The sequence below is a fragment of the Thunnus thynnus genome, chromosome 3 (assembly GCF_963924715.1).
Source record: "Thunnus thynnus chromosome 3, fThuThy2.1, whole genome shotgun sequence".
Taxonomy (NCBI): domain Eukaryota; kingdom Metazoa; phylum Chordata; class Actinopteri; order Scombriformes; family Scombridae; genus Thunnus; species Thunnus thynnus.
The window spans coordinates 3,003,560-3,026,230 of record NC_089519.1 but is presented as its reverse complement, the minus strand read 5'-3'; the positions used below and the strand labels follow the sequence as shown (position 1 = coordinate 3,026,230).

The 22,671-nt window shown below is 40.1% G+C and overlaps 1 protein-coding gene across 2 annotated transcripts in view; it reads right to left on the bottom strand.

Moving 5' to 3' along the window:
* The window catches only part of evi5l (ecotropic viral integration site 5 like), a 43,137-nt gene that overhangs the window by 5,054 nt on the left and 15,412 nt on the right, over positions 1-22,671 (bottom strand). The window contains exons 3-19 of one of the 2 annotated variants that reach the window (XM_067580512.1): positions 19,217-19,406; positions 17,109-17,333; positions 15,978-16,052; positions 15,605-15,730; positions 15,334-15,477; positions 15,098-15,187; positions 13,866-13,963; positions 13,505-13,565; positions 13,353-13,406; positions 12,746-12,778; positions 11,378-11,518; positions 6,893-7,009; positions 5,952-6,092; positions 5,674-5,850; positions 5,327-5,473; positions 4,700-4,795; positions 4,466-4,561 (exon numbers count right to left, since the gene is read on the bottom strand). In XM_067580512.1, coding sequence (XP_067436613.1) covers positions 4,466-4,561; positions 4,700-4,795; positions 5,327-5,473; positions 5,674-5,850; positions 5,952-6,092; positions 6,893-7,009; positions 11,378-11,518; positions 12,746-12,778; positions 13,353-13,406; positions 13,505-13,565; positions 13,866-13,963; positions 15,098-15,187; positions 15,334-15,477; positions 15,605-15,730; positions 15,978-16,052; positions 17,109-17,333; positions 19,217-19,406 — 2,011 coding nt within the window. The remainder of the gene's footprint in view (positions 1-4,465; positions 4,562-4,699; positions 4,796-5,326; positions 5,474-5,673; positions 5,851-5,951; positions 6,093-6,892; positions 7,010-11,377; positions 11,519-12,745; positions 12,779-13,352; positions 13,407-13,504; positions 13,566-13,865; positions 13,964-15,097; positions 15,188-15,333; positions 15,478-15,604; positions 15,731-15,977; positions 16,053-17,108; positions 17,334-19,216; positions 19,407-22,671) is intronic. The other variant, XM_067580521.1, reaches the window with a different exon arrangement.

Here is a 22,671-nt window from a genome sequence, read left to right as displayed (position 1 = left end):
GGGTGACACTACTCTGTTGTTGATATTTCCCATGAAAAGAACAAACAAACGATCTGTTAGCACATCTCTCAATACTTTCTTCTCCCCTACTCTGTCTGTGGTAGTCAGTTGTAAAGATGGAAATCTTTCAAAATGGTTTTTCCTAAAAACAGCTGGACACTGTAGTCTTTATCAAATGTTACTCAAACAGGAGTAAATAGTGCATTTGTTGTTTAAGTGGATGCTGCTATAGTTAGTATTTACCACAGCTGGACAGTGTAATAATAAGATGCAGTGCCCATGTTCATTGTAATGAATCATTTATATATTTTTGGAAGGTGGAGGTCTATATCTTTGTATGTCATCGTAATAAATCTATATTAAAACAAAAGAAAGTGTAAATCAATGGAATATCAATAAGAGAGAATAGGATAGGGGACAGCTTGTTAAAAATATATTTATCAATTATCTGATGGTTTTATATGATATTGTTTACTTCATGTTGTCTATCATTTCAAGTAAACAAGAAGGAGGAATTTTTAGAGTAGGGGAAATATAGTGTGTAGTCTATACTTATAGATTCACTCATATAACCTGCAAAACATCTGCCCCATCTGCAAGGATGATGATGACATAATGACAGCGGGTGCCTTGTTTCCATAGAAACTCAACAGTACAACGGTATATCCGTGCAGCTTACAAAATGATGAGTTATCTTACAAAATGCCTCCTCACAGATCACTGTTCATGTTTTGAAAGTCAACAAAAGTTGTCTGTTGAGTTTCAAAATATCATCAGTGAAATTAAATATTATATAACAGTCCATGGTAAAATAATAAGAGACTGATGTTTAATAATCTATTAATAGAGTTGATTCCGCTAGATGAGTCTTTGCGAAAGCATTAAATGTCAGGTGATGGGATTTTTTTTTTTAAAACGGTTATTGGGTGTGAAAAAACCTGTGAAACTCACTGATGTGTATCATGTTTACTGTTTGGAGGTTGTGCAAATAGGGCAGTGAGGTCTTTAGTTTGAGTTAAATCAGAGCAAGTTCTCCCACAGTCCCCAATCTAGATAAAAAAGTGAACCAGATTTAAAATAAAAAAAAAAAAACAGTAAAAAAAAAACCCTAAAAAAGATGTTTGCCTGTTTCTCTTCCGTCACCGCTGTCCACCTTTCAGATTAAACCAGCCGCTTTAGAAGAGCGAAGATAGAAGAAGAGTTGCCACCGTAGTTAATCAGGGCATATATGCTTTTTGCTTGTTAACCGTGCATCTACCACAGTGACTCATTACAAATCTCAGAGGTTTTTGTATTCCCCCCTTATCATCCACTAGCTAGCTGAAGGGAGGGGGGGGGGAGGGGAAACCAGTGGTTAACCAATGGAAATGTTTTGACTGTGTGACTGCTCATGAAGCTACAGCAACATAAAAAAAGAACATGAGCCCTGTGTTTTTGGGTCATTTTCTATCATTTTATTTTTGCAACGTAAACATGCTGATTAACACACAAACATGAGCAGCAGACTTGTTTTGAACATTAAGAGAATTTGTAGCTGCTGCTAAATTCATGTCGAGCTGAATCAGAACAACTAAATGCATATAAATACATATAAATCAGATGCATTATTCATCTCCGTATGACTCAATGGTATGATGACTGCTTAGAGGGCTACACTGAGATTTTTCTAAATGGTTCAATGTTTCCTCATCTATACTCACGCAAGTTTCAGTCTCATTTATAAAAACCACTGCTTTGATCAAAAAGGTGAGGGAGGGAGAGAGAGAGAGAGGAGAGGAGCGGTAAAGGGCAGGGCAGTCACATCACACCCCCTCACTTAAAAAAACCACTTCCCTCCTAGTCACGCATTGTTTCTGTCTGAATGAACAACCCCACAGTAGAGGGTATGTCGGGTGAGAACTTTGTATCTCCAAGACAAGGTTTGAAAAAAAAAAATCTTCATGAACCCGAGAGGTCGCTGAATTTTTTCTCAAGTTTAAAAAAAAATCAGCAAATCTGAAGTTCCAATTTTATTTATTTAACCCGACAGCGAAGTAGTTGAGCGGGCGGCTGTGTACAGAGGCTGCGCAGCTGTGGGTTCACATATGACTTTCTCACTGTCACGCACATATTCTTTTGAAACTCTCTCATCTTTCAGAATTAAAGTTCACTGTGAACCAAATGATGAGAATAGAGTCGTCGGGGAGGATCAGTGGTCTCTCATTACAAGAAAGACATTGACACAACTGCGAGCGTGTTTAGGTGGAAGTGGTATCTGTTGTGAGGCTGTATGTAGAGATTCTTCTGTGGTGGTTAGCAAAGGCTGCAGGATATCTACCGTACATGCATGTACAGACATAGTATACACACACGCACTGTGTCTGTGTGTGTGTCTGCTCCCCGTTTTAAAGCGGAACTCGGTCAACGAAATCACACCGTGAAGAATTAATTATTAACGTGTTTGTCAGCTGTGTTATTGTAACCCTAATAAATCAGATGCAAAAAAACCTTTAAAATATCAATTTTCACTGTAAGTAAACATTTACAGGCTCATCTATCTGTCACCGGGTCGGATTTCACAGGTTGATGCTTTATGGCACAAATGACTGATACCGGAAATCTGAATCTCTGTGAGGCTGCGAGATACATTTTCAAATAGAGGCTGAGATTTAAACAGATCTGCTGTTGTGACGATTAACGGCTGTTTAAACCGGTCGGATAAACAGCTGACCAATCAGAGCTCAGTAGAGCTGATTAAGAGAAGGGATATCATAGCTTGCTAGCTTCCTGTATTCATTAGAAATAGTTACGGAAAAACGGTGAGTGTGGATGAGATTGACGTATCCACTCTTGTGTTGACATATTTCTGTGATTAATGTAAACCACTTGAGTCTAACTGCTCCTGGCATCCGTGACCGCAGCTTCTGTGTTGATTGAAAATAACGTCAGTGGGATAGATGAGTCACTCACCACTGATTGGTTAGGATTAAAACAAAAGAAAAGAACCTCGCTTCATCCCAACGCCATATGAGCCAATATGAAAACAACATCAAGCTGAATAAATAAAGTGAAACAAACCGGCGAATCAGCCTGATTATCAGAGTAGACTCATCAATATTCATTGTTCTTCCAACATAAACAAGAGTTTCTGACAGATGGCGGAACTAGTGCTGCAAGTGTTGATTAATTATATTCTGGATTAATTCATTAAATCAATTAATTGTTTGGTCTAAAAAAATAATTACAAAATGCCCATCACAGTTTTCAAGAGCCTGATGTCTTGTTTTGTGGAGCCGACAGTCTATTATACTAAATTTACAAAAAATAAAAAAAATCAGAGCAAAGCAGCAAATCCTCACGTTTGAGAAGCTGGAACTGGTGAGTGTTTGTTAACCTACTTATCATCTCAGCTTTACAAGGAACAGTGAAAGACTGCTGACATGCATTTGCTCTTAAAAAAAAAAAAAAAAAAGGAAAACAAACATGCACAGTGATGTCAGAAAGGGACACCGCGAAGTAGACTGACTGTTTCCTGTATCACATCAGTGAAGTTGATCCTTTTATTCAAGTCCACGCCACTCTAAAAACAGGTTTTTGTTCTCGTTGCTTCAGTTTGATGTTTGAGCTTCGCTGTGAGGGATGATTGATGTGCAGAGTTTGACACTAGAAGTCTTGTTTTCCACACCCATCTGCTGAAAGTGGAAAGTTTCTCTGAGCTTACTGAAAATCTGAGTTTAAAGGGCGGACCTACGAGTATGATTTGTGACATTAAAACTACCTTGGAAGCCAATTCTGGTGTAATATTTAACTTACACAAGTGTGATGTGGAAACTTGAACTTGAACACACACACACTGAGGATGAACTTTACGGTGCAGTAGGAGACGTATTGTGTCCAGCAGCTAAACTTCTGAAATGAAATATATTTAAATATTTATAGATTCTGGATTTTTAATGAGGGAGAGGCAGTAAGAGGCCATTTTCAGGATTTTAAAGTGGTAATTATACTTTTTTTTTAGTGGAAAAAAACACATCAGGCACATTATTGTTCCAAGCAGAGTATATTCATATGTCTTCATATGTATCTGGAGGGGATCTTTAAGGTATTACAGTTAATGTTTAAAATGCTGCATATTGCACAGATTTATTGAGCCACATTTTATGACTTTTGAAGGGTGCATTACTCCTTCCTCTATATAACACAAGTTCAAATGAAACATGAGTGTGTGTGTGTGAGTGTGTGGGGACAAAAAGCAAAGAGCCCTTACTGTAAAATCATTGATTTTAGGGGAAGATTTGGTTTAAAGCTAAGGTTGGTTTAAGGTTATGTTAAGGTTAGGGTAAGGGTTAGGGTTAGGCATGTGGTGGTTATGGTTAGAGTTAAGATAAGTCTCCAGGAAATGAATATAAGTCAATGTAATTTCCTCTGAAGTAATGGAAACACGACTGTGTGTGTGTGTGTGTGTGTGTGTGTGTGTGTGTCCGACCTCATTCTTGAGCTCAGCAATCTGGTCCCGGAGCTGGTTGATGTACTGTCTGGAGTCTGAGTGATTGAGCTGACCCTGAATCAGCCCTGCCTCTTTCTGAAACACACACACACACACACGCACACACACACACACACACGCACACATACATACATACAAACCACTATCATGTTATGGTCACAGTCCCTTCATCATTGAAATAAAGTTAAAATCTATCAGTTCAAACACACACACCTGTATCTCGAGTTCAGCGATCTTCTGCCTGAGTTCAGCCATGGCAGCCATACTGTCTGCTTCCCTCAGTCGCACGGCCATCACCTCTTCTTTACTCTACGTGTGCGGAGGGACGGGAGGAGGGGGGGGGGTGTAGAGAAAGAGAGAAAAGTGAGAGAAGATATTTCCTGCTTAAGAACTCATGTGTTGGACTTCAGTGATGGATACTGATGATGATACACGTCCTGCTCTGTGTGTTTCTGTGAATGTTTAATTTCCCCCATTTGTCTTTTCTGGATATGAATCCCACACATAGTCAGACTCTGCCCGTTTCTCACCCCTCTCTCCTCAAAGAATCCTAATTTTCTCTTCTTCTTTCCGTTCTACTCTGTTGGTAACTTGCTCTTTGTATTTTGTATGTTCTCCATCCCTGTTTTATCTTCATTTCTTGTTTTTTTTTCCAGGACCAAGAGAACAGTGATTCATGATTAATCCCCATTTACATTCTCTTCACATCTTACTTCTTCCATCATCCCTCAAAATCTTTTCTGGGTCTCTCAACGTGCATCTCCCTCCCTCATCCCTCATCTCCTGCTGCCTTTCTCCCCAAACTCCTTTATCCTTCCCCTTTCTCCTCTCCATCCAGACCTTGCAGTCGAACTCGGCCTGCTTCCTTTTCATCTCGTTGACTTGGGCCTGGAGAGCTTTGTTCTGATTGGCCAGCATCTGTAGCCGGTCCTGAAGGGCGGAGCGTTCTTGCTCATTGCGACCAATCAGCTTGCTGTGGATCTGGTTCTGAAATGAAGGATGTTGAATGTGAGACGGTGAGAACTGATCATTTGTCTATGAGAGGTCAGAAACCTGCAAACGATCTGCATTTTAGCTCGATAAATTACTTGATGATCTGCTTTGAATCATCACTGTTTCAATAAAATGTTTGAAACAAATCTAAGTGCAAACAACCAAACTGTGTGTAGTTGTGCAGCGTGTCTGACCTGGCTCTCCTGCTGCAGGGCTTTCAGTTTGACCTCTCGGAGCTCGGCCTGGGCCTGGGCCTCCCTCAGTCTGACCGTCATCAGTTTGTCCTGCAGCTCATTCATAGCGTTCTTCTTCGGGGATTCCTTCCAGTGGCTGCCGCCGCCACCGGTACCGCTGCCACGGGACATATGATGCTGCAGAAAACACAGAGCGAGCAGGTGTTAAATCTCCTGCTGCTGCACAGATGGACCATCAGTAAAGTAGCAGCATCAGTTTGTGTGTGTGTGTGTGTTACCTGCCAGCGCTGGTTGAGCTCAGTAACGGAGTCCTGCATCTCTCTGAACGAGCGCAGCGTCTCCAGCTCCCTCAGCTTCATCTGCTTCACCTCCTCCTGCAGAGCCGCCATGTTGTTTTCATCAGGCAGGCAACTGTTCCTCTGCATGGACAAACATTTTATAGTTAAAGTTTAACAATGCTAAGAGGCTACATCCACGCTAGCAGCTGTGTGAGGCTGTATTATTCAACAGTGGTGCTTTTAGCTAAATGCTAACATGCTGATGTTAAGCACCTGCTAAACATTATAATGTTTGATCATGTTAGCTTAGTGTGTTAACATGCTAACAAAGTACAACTGAGCCTGATGGGAATGTCATTGGTTCTGCAGGTATTTGGTCAGTAAACAAAGTATTGGATCAATTAATCCTGAAGGTGATGTGAATGTCTGTAGCAAATCTCATGGTAATTCATTCAATAGTTGTGGAGACATTTCACTCAAAACCACAAATGTCAACCTGTTGATGGTGCTAAAGTAAAAGTGAGGGGATCACCACAGTCGGTAGGATTTATCATCTGGGGAACATGAATGCCTGCACCAAATTTCATCTCAATCAATCCAATAGTTGTTGTGATATTTCAGTCTAGACCAAAGTGGTGAACAAACTGACAGACATTGTCATCCATAGATGCACAAAAAACAGGAAAAAGAGTTTAATAAGTTAACAAAGACAGAAGCATATTTGCTTTTTGTAGCTTTCAGTTTTACATTACAGTAAAACCATCATAAGGACAACAGAGCAGTTGTTTTCCATCACCTCCATCTCTTCCTTGTGGTGTCTAACAGAGAAACCTGCAGTCTGTCTCCTACAGGAGTGTGAATCAAAACTAAAATAATCCTTAACTGTCACACTCTGTTCTCTCTCTCTCTCACACAATGGAATACGTGCCCGTTAAGCTCACCTTCTCCAGGTCTAGCACCTTGTCTTGCATTTCCTTCAGCGCTCCCAGCAGTTCGGCCTCGCGCAGTCGGGACTGCTCCAGCTGGGTCTGCAGGTTGCTCACAAACTGCTCTGTGTACTGAAAGGAGCGTCACAGGTGTTACACAGGTACGGTGCTGCTATACAGATATTCACCAACTACTGAAAACATCGGTCACATGAGCAGAGAAGTTGACTGATGTTGTTTGGTCCTTGGACAGAGGTGAAAACCTACAGTTTCCATTTTCTTGCTGTAGGCAGACTAGTTCCAATAATGGAGGATGTCATGACTAGGTGTTAAACTCAACTCAGCCAGGGTTACCACAGTGCTTCGGTAGTGTGAATTCTCCCACAAGCTGCTATAATATCTCTTTCTCTTTCTGTCTCTTTTATCTCTTATCTGTGTATTATTGTACCTGCCTGCACCAACGTCAAACAGCGATATGATTCACAGTGTCCTTACATGACCTTTGCCATTTTCTTTTGAGGGATAACATTAATGCCATCAAGACAACAGGTTATTGTGCACAGCGATACATTTGACGCTTCGGCTGCAGCCTCAAAGCAAGTCAAAGTGAAAACTGTCGATGGTTTTCAATTTTGTCCGAGGCCAAAACAAGATCAGTCAACCCCTCTGTTCAAGTGTCTGATGTTCCTCGGTTGTTACTTAATGTCTCTATAGCAACCCAATTTCAAAAAATCTGATCAACAAAATGAGCAAAGTTGGTATCAAGCGTCAGTCCTGCCCACGGACTCAAAGTGATGTCAGAATATAGAAAGCTACTGTACATCATCATGTCACCACATCAAAGTAAAACTACAAAGTGAGAGGTGTGAGAGCAGCAGAAGAAGTCGCTGAGTGGAAAAATACTTTCCTATGAATACCAAATTGAAATTGGGCAAGTACATAGCGTGAGTGAAAGAGTCTCGGTTTGTCATTTTAGTTATCTCAGTCTTGGTTATCAAAAAACACTGAGAGCGACCGGGGGTGTGTGAACTCTGGAGGGTGACGGGTGCCAGCTACCTGAGCTGGAATAAAACTCACTCGTCATAATGGCGTCATTTATAGCGCTCTGATCCTCTTGGATTTTTTTTTTCAAGTAACATTTGCTCATTTCGCAACTTTTGCATGTTTTTTCACACTGTGTGAAAGAGACAAGTATGAATGTGATTAGCTGGGGTGAGTGTGGGAATTGTAACTGAATCCTTTGCAACGACTCCTTGCTAACATCTTCATTACAAACAACCACTAGTAATTACATTGTCTTACATTACAATGTTATAATTCTACTTATCATATTTAAAGTATTGAATGGCTTTGCTCCAAATTAAATCAAGGACTTTTTAACCCTGTTTGTAGACTCACAATCTCTAAACGCTTCGCTCAACTAGAGACTGAAGATGATCTCTTAGCTTTGATTTTAAAACCGGGTGGAAACAATTAGAGAGTTTATAAAAACCCTGCAATGCAGAACCAATCCAAAGTCTCTGGGGCGGACCTTCATACTGGGGTGGTGACATGCGTGAGGAGAACGGGAGGGGAGCATCATTTCCGGTAAGTCGTGACCTTGACGAGATGCAAGGTTAGTTGGCAGCTGTTCTCGCCACCATTTGAGCAATAACTGGCATTTAGAAATCCCCGGACGATCAGTAGGTGGGAGGATTTCTGATTGTCTGATATATCGCGAGACTACCCCGTATGTTCCTGGGCGTTCACTTCGGGGCTCTGCTGGTTATTCCTGAGTCTCGGATGGTGACCAACAGTGACCGGGCCTTTGCTGTTAGAGCGGTCTGCTGATCCAGATCAGACAGGCAACATCTTTAATGTAAAACATTCTTTTATTGGAAAACTTTGATATGTTGCTGTTTTATTATCCCACTTCTGACTGTTTATATTTTTGTTTTATGATCTGTTTTTCTTTTGTTTTTTTAATTATTATTTTTTTCTTTGTTAAGCACTTTGTAACTTTGTTAGGAAAAGTGCTATATAAATAAAATGTATTATTCTTATTCTTATAGAGTGTCCTCCATAAATATAATTTATACTGTAGTAGCACTTCTATATCATCTATAGGTAGAAAAGATGACTCTTTGGTGTATAAAAATATTTGTAAACCAATTGGATGATAAACAATCTTAGAAGCTTAAATCTTATTTTATTGTAAATCTATGATCAGTTATGAATTATGGAACTAGCAATGAAAATATAATAAATTGGTGACAGTAAAATTAACCCCCCCAAACAAATACAGTCACATAGTCACTATAACTATTCTGTCATTTTGCTATCTATTTAATTATCACACTAATTGCACTACTGTTTACACTGCTGTGTGCTGTGAACACTCAGCCACTGCTGCTGTTACTTGGTACTTTTCATACTTTATTTTTACTTTTATTATTTTTTGGTGTTTCTGTATTTTATTCCCATATTTTGTGTGATTTTAATATGTGTTGTTTTTTTTAAAATATATCTTTCTTTACACTAACAATGTGTTGGATTGACAATAAAACCTTGAAACCTGAAAGCTGATTAGGGAAAAAAAAAAACTTTATTTATTTAATTCATTCATTTATTCTTTATTATTTGTAATTATTATCTCTTCAGATTCAGGCCATATGTCACAAATACCGTGCAGAGGAAAAATGGTTGGTATCTTTTTCAACCTCCTCGTCTTCTTCGGGCAGTTTTTTTGTCTCTCCTTTGCAGCACATTAAGTTTCAAATGAAACTGTGACTATCATGTTCAAGTTTAGACTTTCAGTTTTACGAGTGTTTAAGGGCTTCATTTTAAACTCAGTGTGCTGGAGTTCAGACTGTCCAAAATACTAACAGACTGTAAAACTGGATTGGTCTTGGGGGGTGCTGAACTTCGCTGAACTGCAGGGTTAGTTCATGAGTAAATCACTCATTTCCGTAAGTCTCTCATTGCATCATATGGAAACACAACCGCGTGAGTCGCTTCTTTGTTCATCAAATGGAGTAAAAATGATAATGAAGGAGAGAAAAGATCAAAAACCAAACTCAGTCTCAAGTCAATAAACGCAGTGACTTCAACTACTGATTGCAGTAAACTGGTTTGATGGATGAATAATTACTCGGGGCTCCATTTTCTCTGATTTTCACACACACGTGTGAACAAAATGTCCCTTTAGGGCCGGAGCTGCTCGGGACTGTATTGTCACCCTGGGTGTGTAATTCCTTACTTGGGTTTCTTTGAATATTCTTCTGAGAGGAAGTTTGACTAATGTGGAGGAGGAACAGAGTTGGAAAAAATACAATAAAAGCAGAAGGATGCACTATTACATCAATCAAACAGTGATATTAAGTAGAATTAACTACACGTTACCACACATTCGTTCCTATGACAATAATACAGGAATATTTTGATAATAAGTCAAAGCAGTTCTCCGATATGTATTTTTTTCACATTTCCCCCGAATAACACGTCTCTCACATGTAAATTGAACCAGCAGAGCATGAAGTGTAGGCTCATCTTTACATTGCTGGCAGGGTAATAAGACAGAAAAGAAGCTATTAAGAACACAGGTTAGTAATGGAGTAAATTTCTATTTTCATGCTGTATTACTGTATTACAGCAGGCATCTGCAGTTGCCTTCATGACACAGAAATACAATAATTTATGACAAACTGCATCCTAAATCATCTTACTTGTTTTCTCTGACATTTTCTTGTTGTGAAAACCTTATATATATTTTGTGGTTTGTGCAGTTTGAGTGCATCTCTTCTATTTTTTTTTTCAGTATTTTATCTCCTTCTGTAAAGCTACTTTTATTACTTCTACTACTACTAATAATACATTTTTATTAATCAAAAGATACTCAAAGACTCTTTACATGACAAATTAAATGGTAACGTAAACTAATGTGTTCTATATGAATTAAATTTATGATTTTTCTTTTCAGAAGCGATGGAAAAACTCATTTAAAAGACCGTTTTAGAAAGTAAATGTTGTAAATGAGTCAATTCCGCTGATGTGTGTCAAACATCATGTGATGCAACCTAATAAAAATCACCTAAACATGCTCAAAATAACAATCTGATGTTGTCAAGATAAACACACCTTCCCTGCGGTTGGGTTGCAAAACTGGTCTCATGTTTCGGTGGCTTGTGTTGCACATAATTAAATGTCAACCAATTTCCACTGAACTCCTAAGACAATCTGTGTTGCAATTAGTTCATTCAAGTAGCTCTAAATCTGACCTAAGACCAACGGTATGCTGTGCAATGGCTTGATATCTTAAGGAGAAATTTCACACAATGAAGACTTTTTTTTAATAAGTTTTGTATGTTTTATGAGCTATATTGGCCTCACCAACCGTTGCCCATCAGCCTTGACAGATAATCTAACAACATACATCCCTTGTTTATCATAAATGAGAGAGCTGCCAGTCATCCTTTGTGTTGCTAACGCTGTGTTTCTGTGTTTCTGGGTCTTTGTGTTCACCTTCTGTTGCTGCAGTTCTCTGATGGTGTCCTGCGCTTTCTCAAGGCTCTCGCTGGCTGCGTTGCACTGCTGCCTCACCACCGCCAGCTCCCGCTTGATCACGTAGTTCTCCTCTGCTTCCTGCGCCCTCGTCACCTGACCCTGCAACGGCAGGCCAGAGCAGGAGGGGGGTCAAGTTCAGCAGGGGAGTTTAAACAACTTAAACATGCAGACTACTGTACATACCAATGTGGGGCAAAGGGTCATTTTGGGCTTGTATTTAGGGAATAAAACATAATACTTGAGGGGAACTTTGCTACATGTTACATGGTTGTCTTAAAGGACGAGTGTGTAGGATTGAGCGGCATCTATTGGTGAGGTTGCAGATTGCAACCAGCTGAACACCCTTCCCCCTCCCCTTCCAAGTGTGAAGGCCCTTTGTAGAGCCAGTGTTTGGTTGATCTGTTCTGGGCTACTGTAGAAACATGGTGGTTCAACATGGTGGCCTCTGTGGAAGGGGAACTGCTCCCTATGTAGATATAAAGGACTCATTCTAAGGTAACAAAAACACAACAATACTTGAATTTTGTACTCCATATCTGCCAATAGATCCTCCTAAATCCTACACACTGGTCCTTTAAAGGAATAGTTTGACATTTTGGGGAATTATATTATCTGCTTTCTTGCAGAGAAGATACCACTCCCACTCTGTATCATCCAGTAAATATGTAGCTACAGCCAGTAGCTAGTTAGCTTAGCTGGAAACAGGAGGAAACAGTTAGCTTGTCTCTTTCTGAAGCAAACAAAAATCACTAATTAACATGTTATACCTCTTGTTTAAGTCATACAATAACTGTCACAGAGTTAATGAGTGAGCTTTAGAGGTGCTGGAAGGTGCATTTTGTTACCTCTGGACAGAGCCAAGCTAGCCATTTCCTGTTCTTTCCAGTCTTTATGCTAGCTAAGCTAACCATCTCCTTATGTTAGCTTTATATTTAGCGTACAGACATGAGAGTAGAATCAGTCTTCTTAATTTCAATATGTCTGACTATATACAATATTTAATTCCTACTTTGGCAAACTACATATACATATAATAAAAATGTATAATAGTAATAATAATAAACTTTTACATGCCACATGCAGGGATTGTACAACTCATTAGAATTTCCATCATGACTAAATACATGCACTCAGGGATTACAGGACAGTCTTGAACTGACATACATCATAAACAATATTCTTTCATGCACTTTTGGCTGGTTACTGTCAAGGGGAGCGAGAGAAGCAGTGCAAGAGAGCAGAAAGAGGAGTAGGAGGAGGAAGAGGGAGGTGTGAGTAGGGCAGAGGACAGCGAGTTCAGCAGGAAGGTGGTTCACAGTACTCTACCTGTATCAGTCTGTCTGCCAGAGCAGCACTCTCCTACAGCGCAATGAAGGAGAGGAACAAGAGGATGAAAAAAAAAGAGATGAAAAGAGTGAAAGACAGCGGGACACCAGGAAGGATAAACCACAACAAAACCCAAGAGGAAATTCAAGGAAAAGAAAGAAATGGGATCACAGGTTGAGGAAACCAATAATTTCAATAAAGAAATGTAGAGAAGACTAGACGTGTTTGTGAAGAAAAAAGAGGCAGCAGTGAGATCACTCAGAAAATAATATTTCAGAGAGGAGGAGACGATTAAAAACTGCAGTCTCTCTCAATCAATAGCAGAGTGCTGGAGCGGCAGAGGGGGAAAAATCCTTGCTTGCACACACACACTCACACACACACACACACACACACACACTCACTACAAACACACTAATAAGAAGAAAACCAACAACAGAAAGTGAACAGAAACCTGCAGCTTTATCTTGTTACGGTGTTTAACTAGATCTGATTAAAATGTGAAGAGTCCTTCACTGAGCAATCTTGCTGTTTCGTCTCAATGATGCTGCATTAAGTTGATTTATATTAGCATTTAGATAAACTGCAGTCGAAGCCCATCTCTTACCTTCTCCAGAGTCTCAATCCTCTGCTTCAGCAGCCTGTTTTCTGTGCGTAACCTCTGAGGAAGGAGAGTAAGAGGAGAGGGATTCAGAGCACTCTTTTTATATTTTAATCCCACATAATAAATACATACAAATACATAAAATACACACACACCTTGATCTCAATTTGCTCCTCCATTTCTTTGTTCTTGATGGTGGTATATTCTTTCTCAAGTCTGATGAAAAATAAATACAAACAACACGGGGTTACACAATACTACCTTCACATTTAAATTATTTTTTTTAATAAAAGGAACATCATCTCTTGGTTGCTGTGCTCAAAAGAGCAAAAAACAGCAAAGTGCTTCTTCCTGGCTCTACTTAACAAGACTTAGGTAACAAAACAGCGGATATGAGTGTGCTTCAGGGTAAAAACCTGAGCATTAGTAAGACAGAAATACAAATCCTACTGGGTCACATGAAGCCCCACCAGCTTGAGTCTCACTAGTTGTTAGTTGAGTAATGAGCGCTCTTACTTCTTCATCCTCTTGGGGTTGTATTTGACCTGGTAGGCCCTGAGGATCAGCTTGTCGGGGCAGCTGTCAAACTGGTGGGGAATCACCTTCTGGAAATGCTGGTGGACCCGGAGGGGAAACACACACGAGATTAAGAGAGCTTGAGACAGACAAAGATGCTCATTAATATTTAATGAGGCAGCACACCGACACATTTTTAGAAGAGTGAAGAAGAGCAGCCGAGGAGCTACATCGGCCTTGAAGGCGAGCCGGCAGCTGCTGCATTTTTTTAGAGCTGTGTCGGTTGTGATATTCTGTAATTCAGAGACAATAACCTGAATTTAATTTCCAAAATGAATCACATGAAAAAACACATAAAATCACTCAGACCTATAATTCACTGCATCGCTGTGAAAGAATTTTATAAATATTGGATATTTATTTTATATTTTGATATATTTATTTTATGTTGAGACTTAATTTTTTGTCATTTTTCAAAACAAAATGCCAAAATTCTCTGATTTCAGCTCCTCAAATGTGAGGATTTGCTGCTTTTCTTTGTCATATGTGATAATAATCTGAATATCTTTGGGTTTTGGAAGGAATCTGAAGATGCCACACTGCACACTGGGCGTTTTTTCACTATTTCTGACATTTTGAAGTCAAATGATATATTGAATAATCAAGAGAATAATTGACAATAATAATACTGATAATGATAATAATAATAATAATGATAATAGCTAGTTACAGCTCTGCTTTATACTGCATAGTATCACAATATCATGACAGAAAAGAAATCAGAAAAGGCTGTAAAGAGTTTATAACAACCTGAAAGACTTCATGAATGCTGATGGATACAAAAACAGTTTTGTCTCTAATTAAAGATCACAATACGATACAATTCACCTGTTTTACTAATTAGCAACAAATGTGTTTTTCTCAGTGTGCCTTATTGTTAACATCATCCAAATTATGAAAGATAGATCTGACAGTTTTGTTTTGGACAGAGAGCTTTATGTAGGCAGTGTATAAAAAAAAAAAAATATCACACCATGCCAGAGTTTCAGTTCATATTAATCGTGCCCTGGTTTCTGTTTTTGTTTTGAATCAATGTGACCAACCAGCACCTTTCTTATCACAGCAGATCTGTAGTTCAGGAAGCTAGTGTGAGAAAGGTGAAGTCTGTGATGACTGAATCTGTACATGAAACTCATTTCTTCAGCAAGCTGTGCAAACCTGCAGCTGCTTACCTGCGACATGCCCTCCATGTCCAGCTGAATGAGGTCAGTCTGGTTGTACTGCAGGATGGCCAACCCCACACGGAAGATAATCTCTAGGCCCTACAGAGAGGTCACGTATTTTATAATATGCGCTTAGCAAGATGAAATACCAGATTACTAAACTGAATATACACAAAGTCAAACATGTCAAGTACATTTCCAGGTAATTGAAATGACATACTTAACATGCTTAAAATGTGTCCTACCTCATACATGAAAATATCAAAGATGCGCGTGGCGACAGGCAGAGGGAGAAAGGTGAGGAAGAGGGTGAGGAACCAGGATGAGGCGTACATGGATGTGTGGAAACTCTGGGACCGGAAATGGACGTTCAACTCTGGAAGTTGCTCCTTAAAAAAAAAAAAAAGAGAAAAGAGCCTCAAAAGGACATGTCAAAAGAGAAAGTGATGTGCAGGAGATATAAAAACAGAAGATTTGCTGCCCCTCTGTGGATGAACGTTAAACTGCAGACTCTACCTGTAGCAGATACTCAAACTGATAGATGCAGAGGCCCAGCTCAGCCATGCTGGGTTTGAAGAGCTCTCTCAGACGGTACTCCTGCATCAGACGCACAAACACACAAAACGCCTCCTCCTCAGGCATCTGGTGATGAGGTGAGAGGCAAAGTTCCCTCGTTAGTTATTAACAATGACCCCCATATTTCACTGAAAACCTCTACAGATAACTTAACTGCCTTGTCATTTTTCAAAAACTTGGCACATAATCAGCAGGTTTTGGTTGCAGTAATTAGAGAAATCTAGCGGGGTTGATTACAACGAGCCTCACAACTCCCACAGTGACACATTGTATCCTCATTATGGATCATTTTGCTGAAATATTTGATCATTACCTGCATAAGCAGCAGACCGACGATGAATGCGCTGCCTTGGCAGTAGCCCACCTCTCGATCCACCAGAGAGTAGGCCTGAAAAAACACACACAAATTAGATTCGCTACGCTCCATATTTATAGAAAGCAGCACACATGACATCTGTAATCCTGGTCCAACGTTCAGACTGTGAGCAACAGGATCAACAAGTCACCAGAGGTCCCTTCAGTCCCTGAGCAGCCTGAGCTACCGGGGAGCTCCACTGATGTGTGGACAGCTAACAAGATTGTTACCATGATTTCCACATTGCCTTGTTTCATGGACAAACTTACACCATGAAGGCAAAACTTAGCCTTGCAAGTGAAAAATATCGACATTCAAATCTTTCCAGTTCGCTGCATCTTTGTCTGAATGACTGCAGGAAGAAATATTTCTAGATGTCACTCTGATTCCATTGATTTTTAAAATAAATACTGCGTAGCACTTGTCTGTGGTGCTGAAACAAACAATTTCACACTTAAATCATTTCAGTCCATTATCAAGCAACAATGCTGGTTTGATTTGCTGCTGCTTTGTATTAAATCATTGTGAACTGAACATCTTGAATGTTGTTGTTCTGCAGTATGGAGACATGACTTTGGACTCTGGGAACTTTTAGCTCCACCACACTGGTCCTGCTGCTGGTATGAGGAGCATGATGATATACATGATGTGTTGGTGAAGTTATCTGGTTAATTGAAATGCAGCACAGCCCAGAGCCACAGCAAGAGATGAGTGCTTAAAAGAAGGTCAGCTGATCACATAGCCTGTCTACAAAGAAGACAAGTCCCCCGGAGCTCACAGTACAAACCAATTTAAGAGTTATTTTAAGGTGAGTAATTTTCCCCCCACTGTACCGCTACACCAGATCTCAAGGTTCCCCCACATGTCCAATATCAGAGGAAAAGCAGCAGAAAAATGCTTGATTTGGCACAACATAAACTTTATCTGAGCCTCTAGCAGCAACCGAATGACCTACAGCTGAACATTGGTATATAAGTCAACAGAGACATTTATTCCAAAAGACAGAAGTCTCACCTTTTCATCAATGTTAAATAAACTGTAAGCAGTTCAGGCTTTGAGGTCGGGATACTGAAATGCCGCAGCGCTCACCTTCATGACGTTGAAGAGGACTTCCTGCCCCAGGCTGTCCTGGCCTTTGAAGAACTCGTGCTCGGGGTAGGTGCGGGCGATGTCTCTGCGGATGAGCTTCTCGCAGGGAGAGGACATCTTCAGTAGCTCCGAGTACTGGTTCTTCACCGGCATGTCGGTAGCGTTACCCAGCAGCTGCCACACGATGGCCCGGAAATGATGAGGGATGCCCTTCCTTATCAACTCCTGGAGGGTAAAGAGGGTAAAGAGAGAGAGAAAGAGAGAGACTCATGATTAATACCTCGCTTCTTTATGTAGTGATGCAGTTTTAAGCATCTCTCAAAGAGCAAAGTGCAGGTAGATGAGAGATAAGGAATCAATTCTGGAATGATGAATGTATATATTTACACAGCCATAATTAAAACCACTCAGTACATTATGATATATCTCTCTTCACAATAATTCCTCATCTAATGACTCATGTTTTTTTTATAAAAAGCCGATTAATTAATGCCAAACTCTGTCTTTTCTTCTGCGCCTGTTCAGTTTTCAGGCAGTCAACATCATTTTTCTGTGTTTGTCTGCTCTCCCGTTTCGCCCTGACTCATTTTGCTGTCTCTTCTCTCATCCATCTTCTCTTCCCCTGGGTTTTGTCTCTTCGCCACAGAGGACACAGACAGAGGCAAAGAAAGACGGAGGAGAGAGAGACAGAGAAGGACACAGATAGGCGTATTGGTGCAGTGCAATTTAAACGTGTTGTGTGGTGTCATCGTATCAAACTATTATATTGACACGTGGAAGCAGATTCATGCCGATAGATCACCGAGAGGAGATCTGTCAGTTGTACTGTATCCACTCGTTTATAGGTCATCGTTTCTTTAGGTTCATGCGGTTCATTCTTCACCGACGTATTTCACTTGTAGGACAATGTCAGTTACCCCGTGTCTACACACGGCCCTCTTGCCTGTTTACCTCTGAGCAGGCAGAATGACATATGCTAGAGCAGGAAGGCAGACGGAGGAGAGGAATAAGAGGAAAGCGGAGAGCTGTTCAGTGCAGGCTGGGAGAACAGAGTGCATCTTCTCCACGACTGGGACAGATGGGATTGGTTATTATCCTGACTGATGGTGACGACTCAGTGTGACGCACCAAAAACACTCAGCGGTGTAGTAAACGTCATGGGACAACCCGGGTACTGGATGTGCCTCGAACTATAAATTTATAATATCAGTCATATCAATATAAATTATAAATATCAGGCAGCAGCTCACTAATGTTTTTCACCTCACTGGTTTACTTCAGTGCCTGCGGAGATCCTGTGATTCCCGTTCCCACCGGAGCAGAGGGAAACCCTGAAAACCCTCCGCATGTAAACAGGAATATTAGTGGAATATTCATCTTCATTAGAGATGTAAATAGCTTAGTAGAAATGTTGTCTTTTTTGGAATTAGGTCAAAAACTGAAATATTTTGTGTATGTGAACATAGTCAGTGTGATCTAGGCATCTGTCTGCACCAGCTCCGTGTCTCAGCTGCGTCTCAAGGGTGTAACGGCAGAGTGCTTATTTAAGCTTCAAGTCTATTTTCCTCTGTTTTGAACGCGTAACTACAGTCACTGTGTTTTGGGCTCTGAGCGCATCCAACACGTAGGTGACCTACGCTCAACACTGCGCCTGAACGCCTCCGATGTGGAAACACGGACTGCTGCTCTGCTGATGTGCTGCTCACATTACGCTCGCTGTCAAGACACGGTGTCAGACAACAACACTGAGCTTGTTTCTGACACATACAGGCAAACAGCTAAAAAGGACACACACTTTGACTTTATGAAAAAAAAACAAACAGAACAGTGACAAAGTCTGTGTGCGTGGATGTGGCAGACCAAGCAGCTCCTACATAAAGGTGCAATGAGCCAGGAGGATTTACAGCGCCTAATGTCTGTTTCATTCTGTGAAGCAATCTATTAACCCGCCAGGTGCAAAAATAACACGAGGAGGCTGATAATCTTCTTAATGATGCTGTCATTTTTAAATACTTTTTTTTTTTTCTTCTAAATTAACAAGGCGGTAAGCCATTCTTATGAAAATGCTACATGCAACAGCTTTAGTCAACTATCCCTCATCCACCCACCTTCAGGAGTTTGTCCTTCTTGCGTCGCCACTCTTCCCACTCGTTGACGATGCGGCCCCACAGGATCCAGGTATCCTCCTCCAGGTGCGACAGGTTCGACGAGGCCGAGGAGCTCGACACCAGCGAGGAGCCGCTGTTGCGCCGTGAGCCGCTCATCGAGCGCATGGATTTGGAATCGGCCTCCAGCAACCTGTGTTAATAGACAGTTTATGAGGATAGAAAGCACATTGGAGAGTGACAGTGAAGCTAAGATGCAGACAGATTTGACATTGAAGCAGACGGTGACATTGAGAGGATCAGTGCGGTTTGTGCACAACCTCGTAGAAGCACCAGAAGCCTCAGGGGTCACTCCTTTAAACTACAGAATCAGAGGCTGACCCATGAGGGTTACTGTATAACTGTGACATTTTATAAAATGATGAAAAAGAAAACAAACCCCTGTACACAAGTATGGACTGACTCTAGACAAATGGACATGTTTGGGGGGGTCAGTTGGCCTTTAATTCGGTTACCAGCGAGTGAGACTGACTTTAACTATCTATTATGCCTTTCATATGCCAAACTGCCAACCTACCTCAACTATTCAAATAAAATATACTGCCTTTCTGTGCAGGAAAATTCAAGAATTAGATGTTGCTTGAATATTAAAAACAATAATATATATGAATATTGAGATTGGCCACATTTTATCCTGGTTCACTAGTCCCTTCATGTCATTTTTTTTTTTTAAATTTTAAAGTGTTGGCTTTCAGCACATAATCACAGAGTGATTCTTCTCACAATCAAAGTCCACAGAGTGTACTAGACTAGACTTTGGACGTCATATGTTGTATTTCTCAAAAAAATAATCAGGAGCTTTAATTTTTTTTCCTTGTATCCCTCGGAGTTATCGGGGCTGCAAGATGACAGGAAGCAAACATGATGTGATTAAAAAGACCGCTTCTTACCCAGAGGGTGTCTGGTTTGGTGCCACTTGACCCCACATGTCTGATTCTTTTTAGTCACTCTGTACTCTTAATACAGTGTTTGGCTCTTTGCACTTCAAATATCTCAAGTGCTGCTGTTATTCTTTTAAAAAGTGATTTACTCGTCCTACGGCTCTCTGTTGAGCCTAATCAAGTCAAATCAGAACTAAATGTGTTTCTTGTCAGGTGAACATGTTTAACAAATTTGTAATTACAGTTATTTGCTATGGAAAATCTGCTGCTCCGTGTTGCGTGGGATTAAATCTTACCTAACACAGGGATTAAAATTTACCCTTGAAAAGAAAAGTCATTTTTAAAAACCTGACTGAAACCAGGTGATTCATTTTCAGACATCATCCCTGAGGAAACAGATCCTGTACTGATTCAATAACGAGCTGTCTGAAAGGACATACTGTAGCATCCAGCGTACCAAGACCACCCTGTGGTGGTCTCCTGATGGACAGTGGAGCTATTTTGACCACGCTGTTATCAGTGTCCCCTCATATGTTCTGATCATGTGACGGGGGCTAATCAGTTTAGTATGGGGCTGGCAATAACCAGACGACCTTCTTCAAGGATTAACATTGATTATAATATATTTGTTAGATTGTCTGGTTCACCATGTTGGACAGCGACAAGTCATGCTGGAAATGTGATTTGAGTATTTCAAAAATGGTACATCTCAATTAACTTCAGTTACTTACAATATCATGACAGTGATATGTGGTATATATTAAATACTGATATATATAAAACAATGAACTGTATTTGTTGGTGTCTTGCCCTCAATTTCAATTCAATTTCTTAACTGCTCGGCCTGGTTTAGTGATTTTTGCCTTTACAGGAATGTATTTTTAAATGTCACCTATTCACTGTCTTCTAAAACACTAACCTAAATACCCATTTTTTTTGTTATCCAGTGTACTTCTTCCAAATATAGGGCATGCAGATTTGTGAATCTGGCTCAACCTGACATTGGCTTGTGGTCATTTTACACAAATCCCTTTTGCACTGGACTGCTGCATACACACCTGGTACCTTCACAATATAGGCCTAAGTTAGATTTAGGTTGGAGTATCACTTTAACATCACTGATATTTCCTTGTGCTGTTGCTCTTGTGTCGCCTGTAAAGGACAGACGTCTGTCTTCAGCTTAATTTGCTTCTGGGTGTTTGGCAAGATCTTGTTTCATCAAGGTCGATACTATCAGAGGTGGCTATGTACAACATAATATTTGGCTTTTATTGAAAAAAATGTTCTTTGTATGCACACACTTTAATTTTACTGTGTGAAACGAGGAAGTTTCAGGAGAATGAACGACTATGTTTGTTTGCTGATAATCTGTACCACTGCTGTCATTTTAAAAATGGCCTCTAGACATCTTATTTTTTATCCCCTGTCATTAGGTTCTAATTATCTCCCGTATTAGACTGGCTCATTAATTAGTTGCTGTTTTAAAACTACCTTGAACCCTCATTATTTTTCTGCACCTCAGCTTCTGCAGCTGAAATCAAGTTTAAGTAAGTTATACTTTTAACTTGACCTATTTGTCCATTCTGTCATCTATATTCTTGAGTTTGTTTTCTTGGTTGATCAAGAGATTTTACTTAAAACATCAACTATTCACAGTTTAGACTTTTTATTGTCCATCGTTGGTTTTTTGGTTAAATGATTAATTTATTTTGAAGGCTGCTTACTCACCCTGTCTTACGGGATACACCTACACCGAGGTGACAAACTGATTAGTTTAGTCAAAACTGACCATTTTCTAAGCATCTCCCCCCTTAATTGCTGTTGCTATGGTTTCCATTCTTAGCACATAATGCAATTTAAATTCTTAGTAATTTTTACAACAATTGGTCTATGATTTTATACAGAAACGGACTTAAGGAAGGCTTCTTATTTCTAACAGACGGCTGTCAAGTTTGTCAGCTGCACTTTAACGGCTGTAGCTAGCTAGCTAATTAAGCTAACATTAGCTTTGTGAGTTTATTGGAAATGTCTCCTGCTGACTTTTTAATGGTTTCAGCTGACTTCTTTTAAAAATCAGGACCCTGTAAAACGGTCTTGAATATGAACTAAAGCTGCATGTCCTCCGCAAAAGAATCTGAGAAAATGAAGAAACAGCATTGTTCCTGTATTGTAGTTCAGAGCTAACTTAGTTAGTTTTTGAGCTAGTTAGTTGTAGCTACTTAGCTTTCATACTTGTTTGTATTTTCAACAGAAGTTTTGACTTGCTGAATGGCTTTTAGGATGAGGACTAACTGATGTATTTGTTAAATGTAATGTTATCTTTGGTAATGCTGGCTGTGGTTGCTGCAGAGTAAACGTTCCCATATCGTAACCTGTAACTTGAAAAACTAATGCAGTGAGTTAATGGTGTGCTCCACTTTGAAAGTGACAGTTACTGTACGTTATGTAGGTACCTAGTTAGCCAGACATGCTGACAACTGTATATTAGGTATATTACATATAGTTCAATCAATTCCT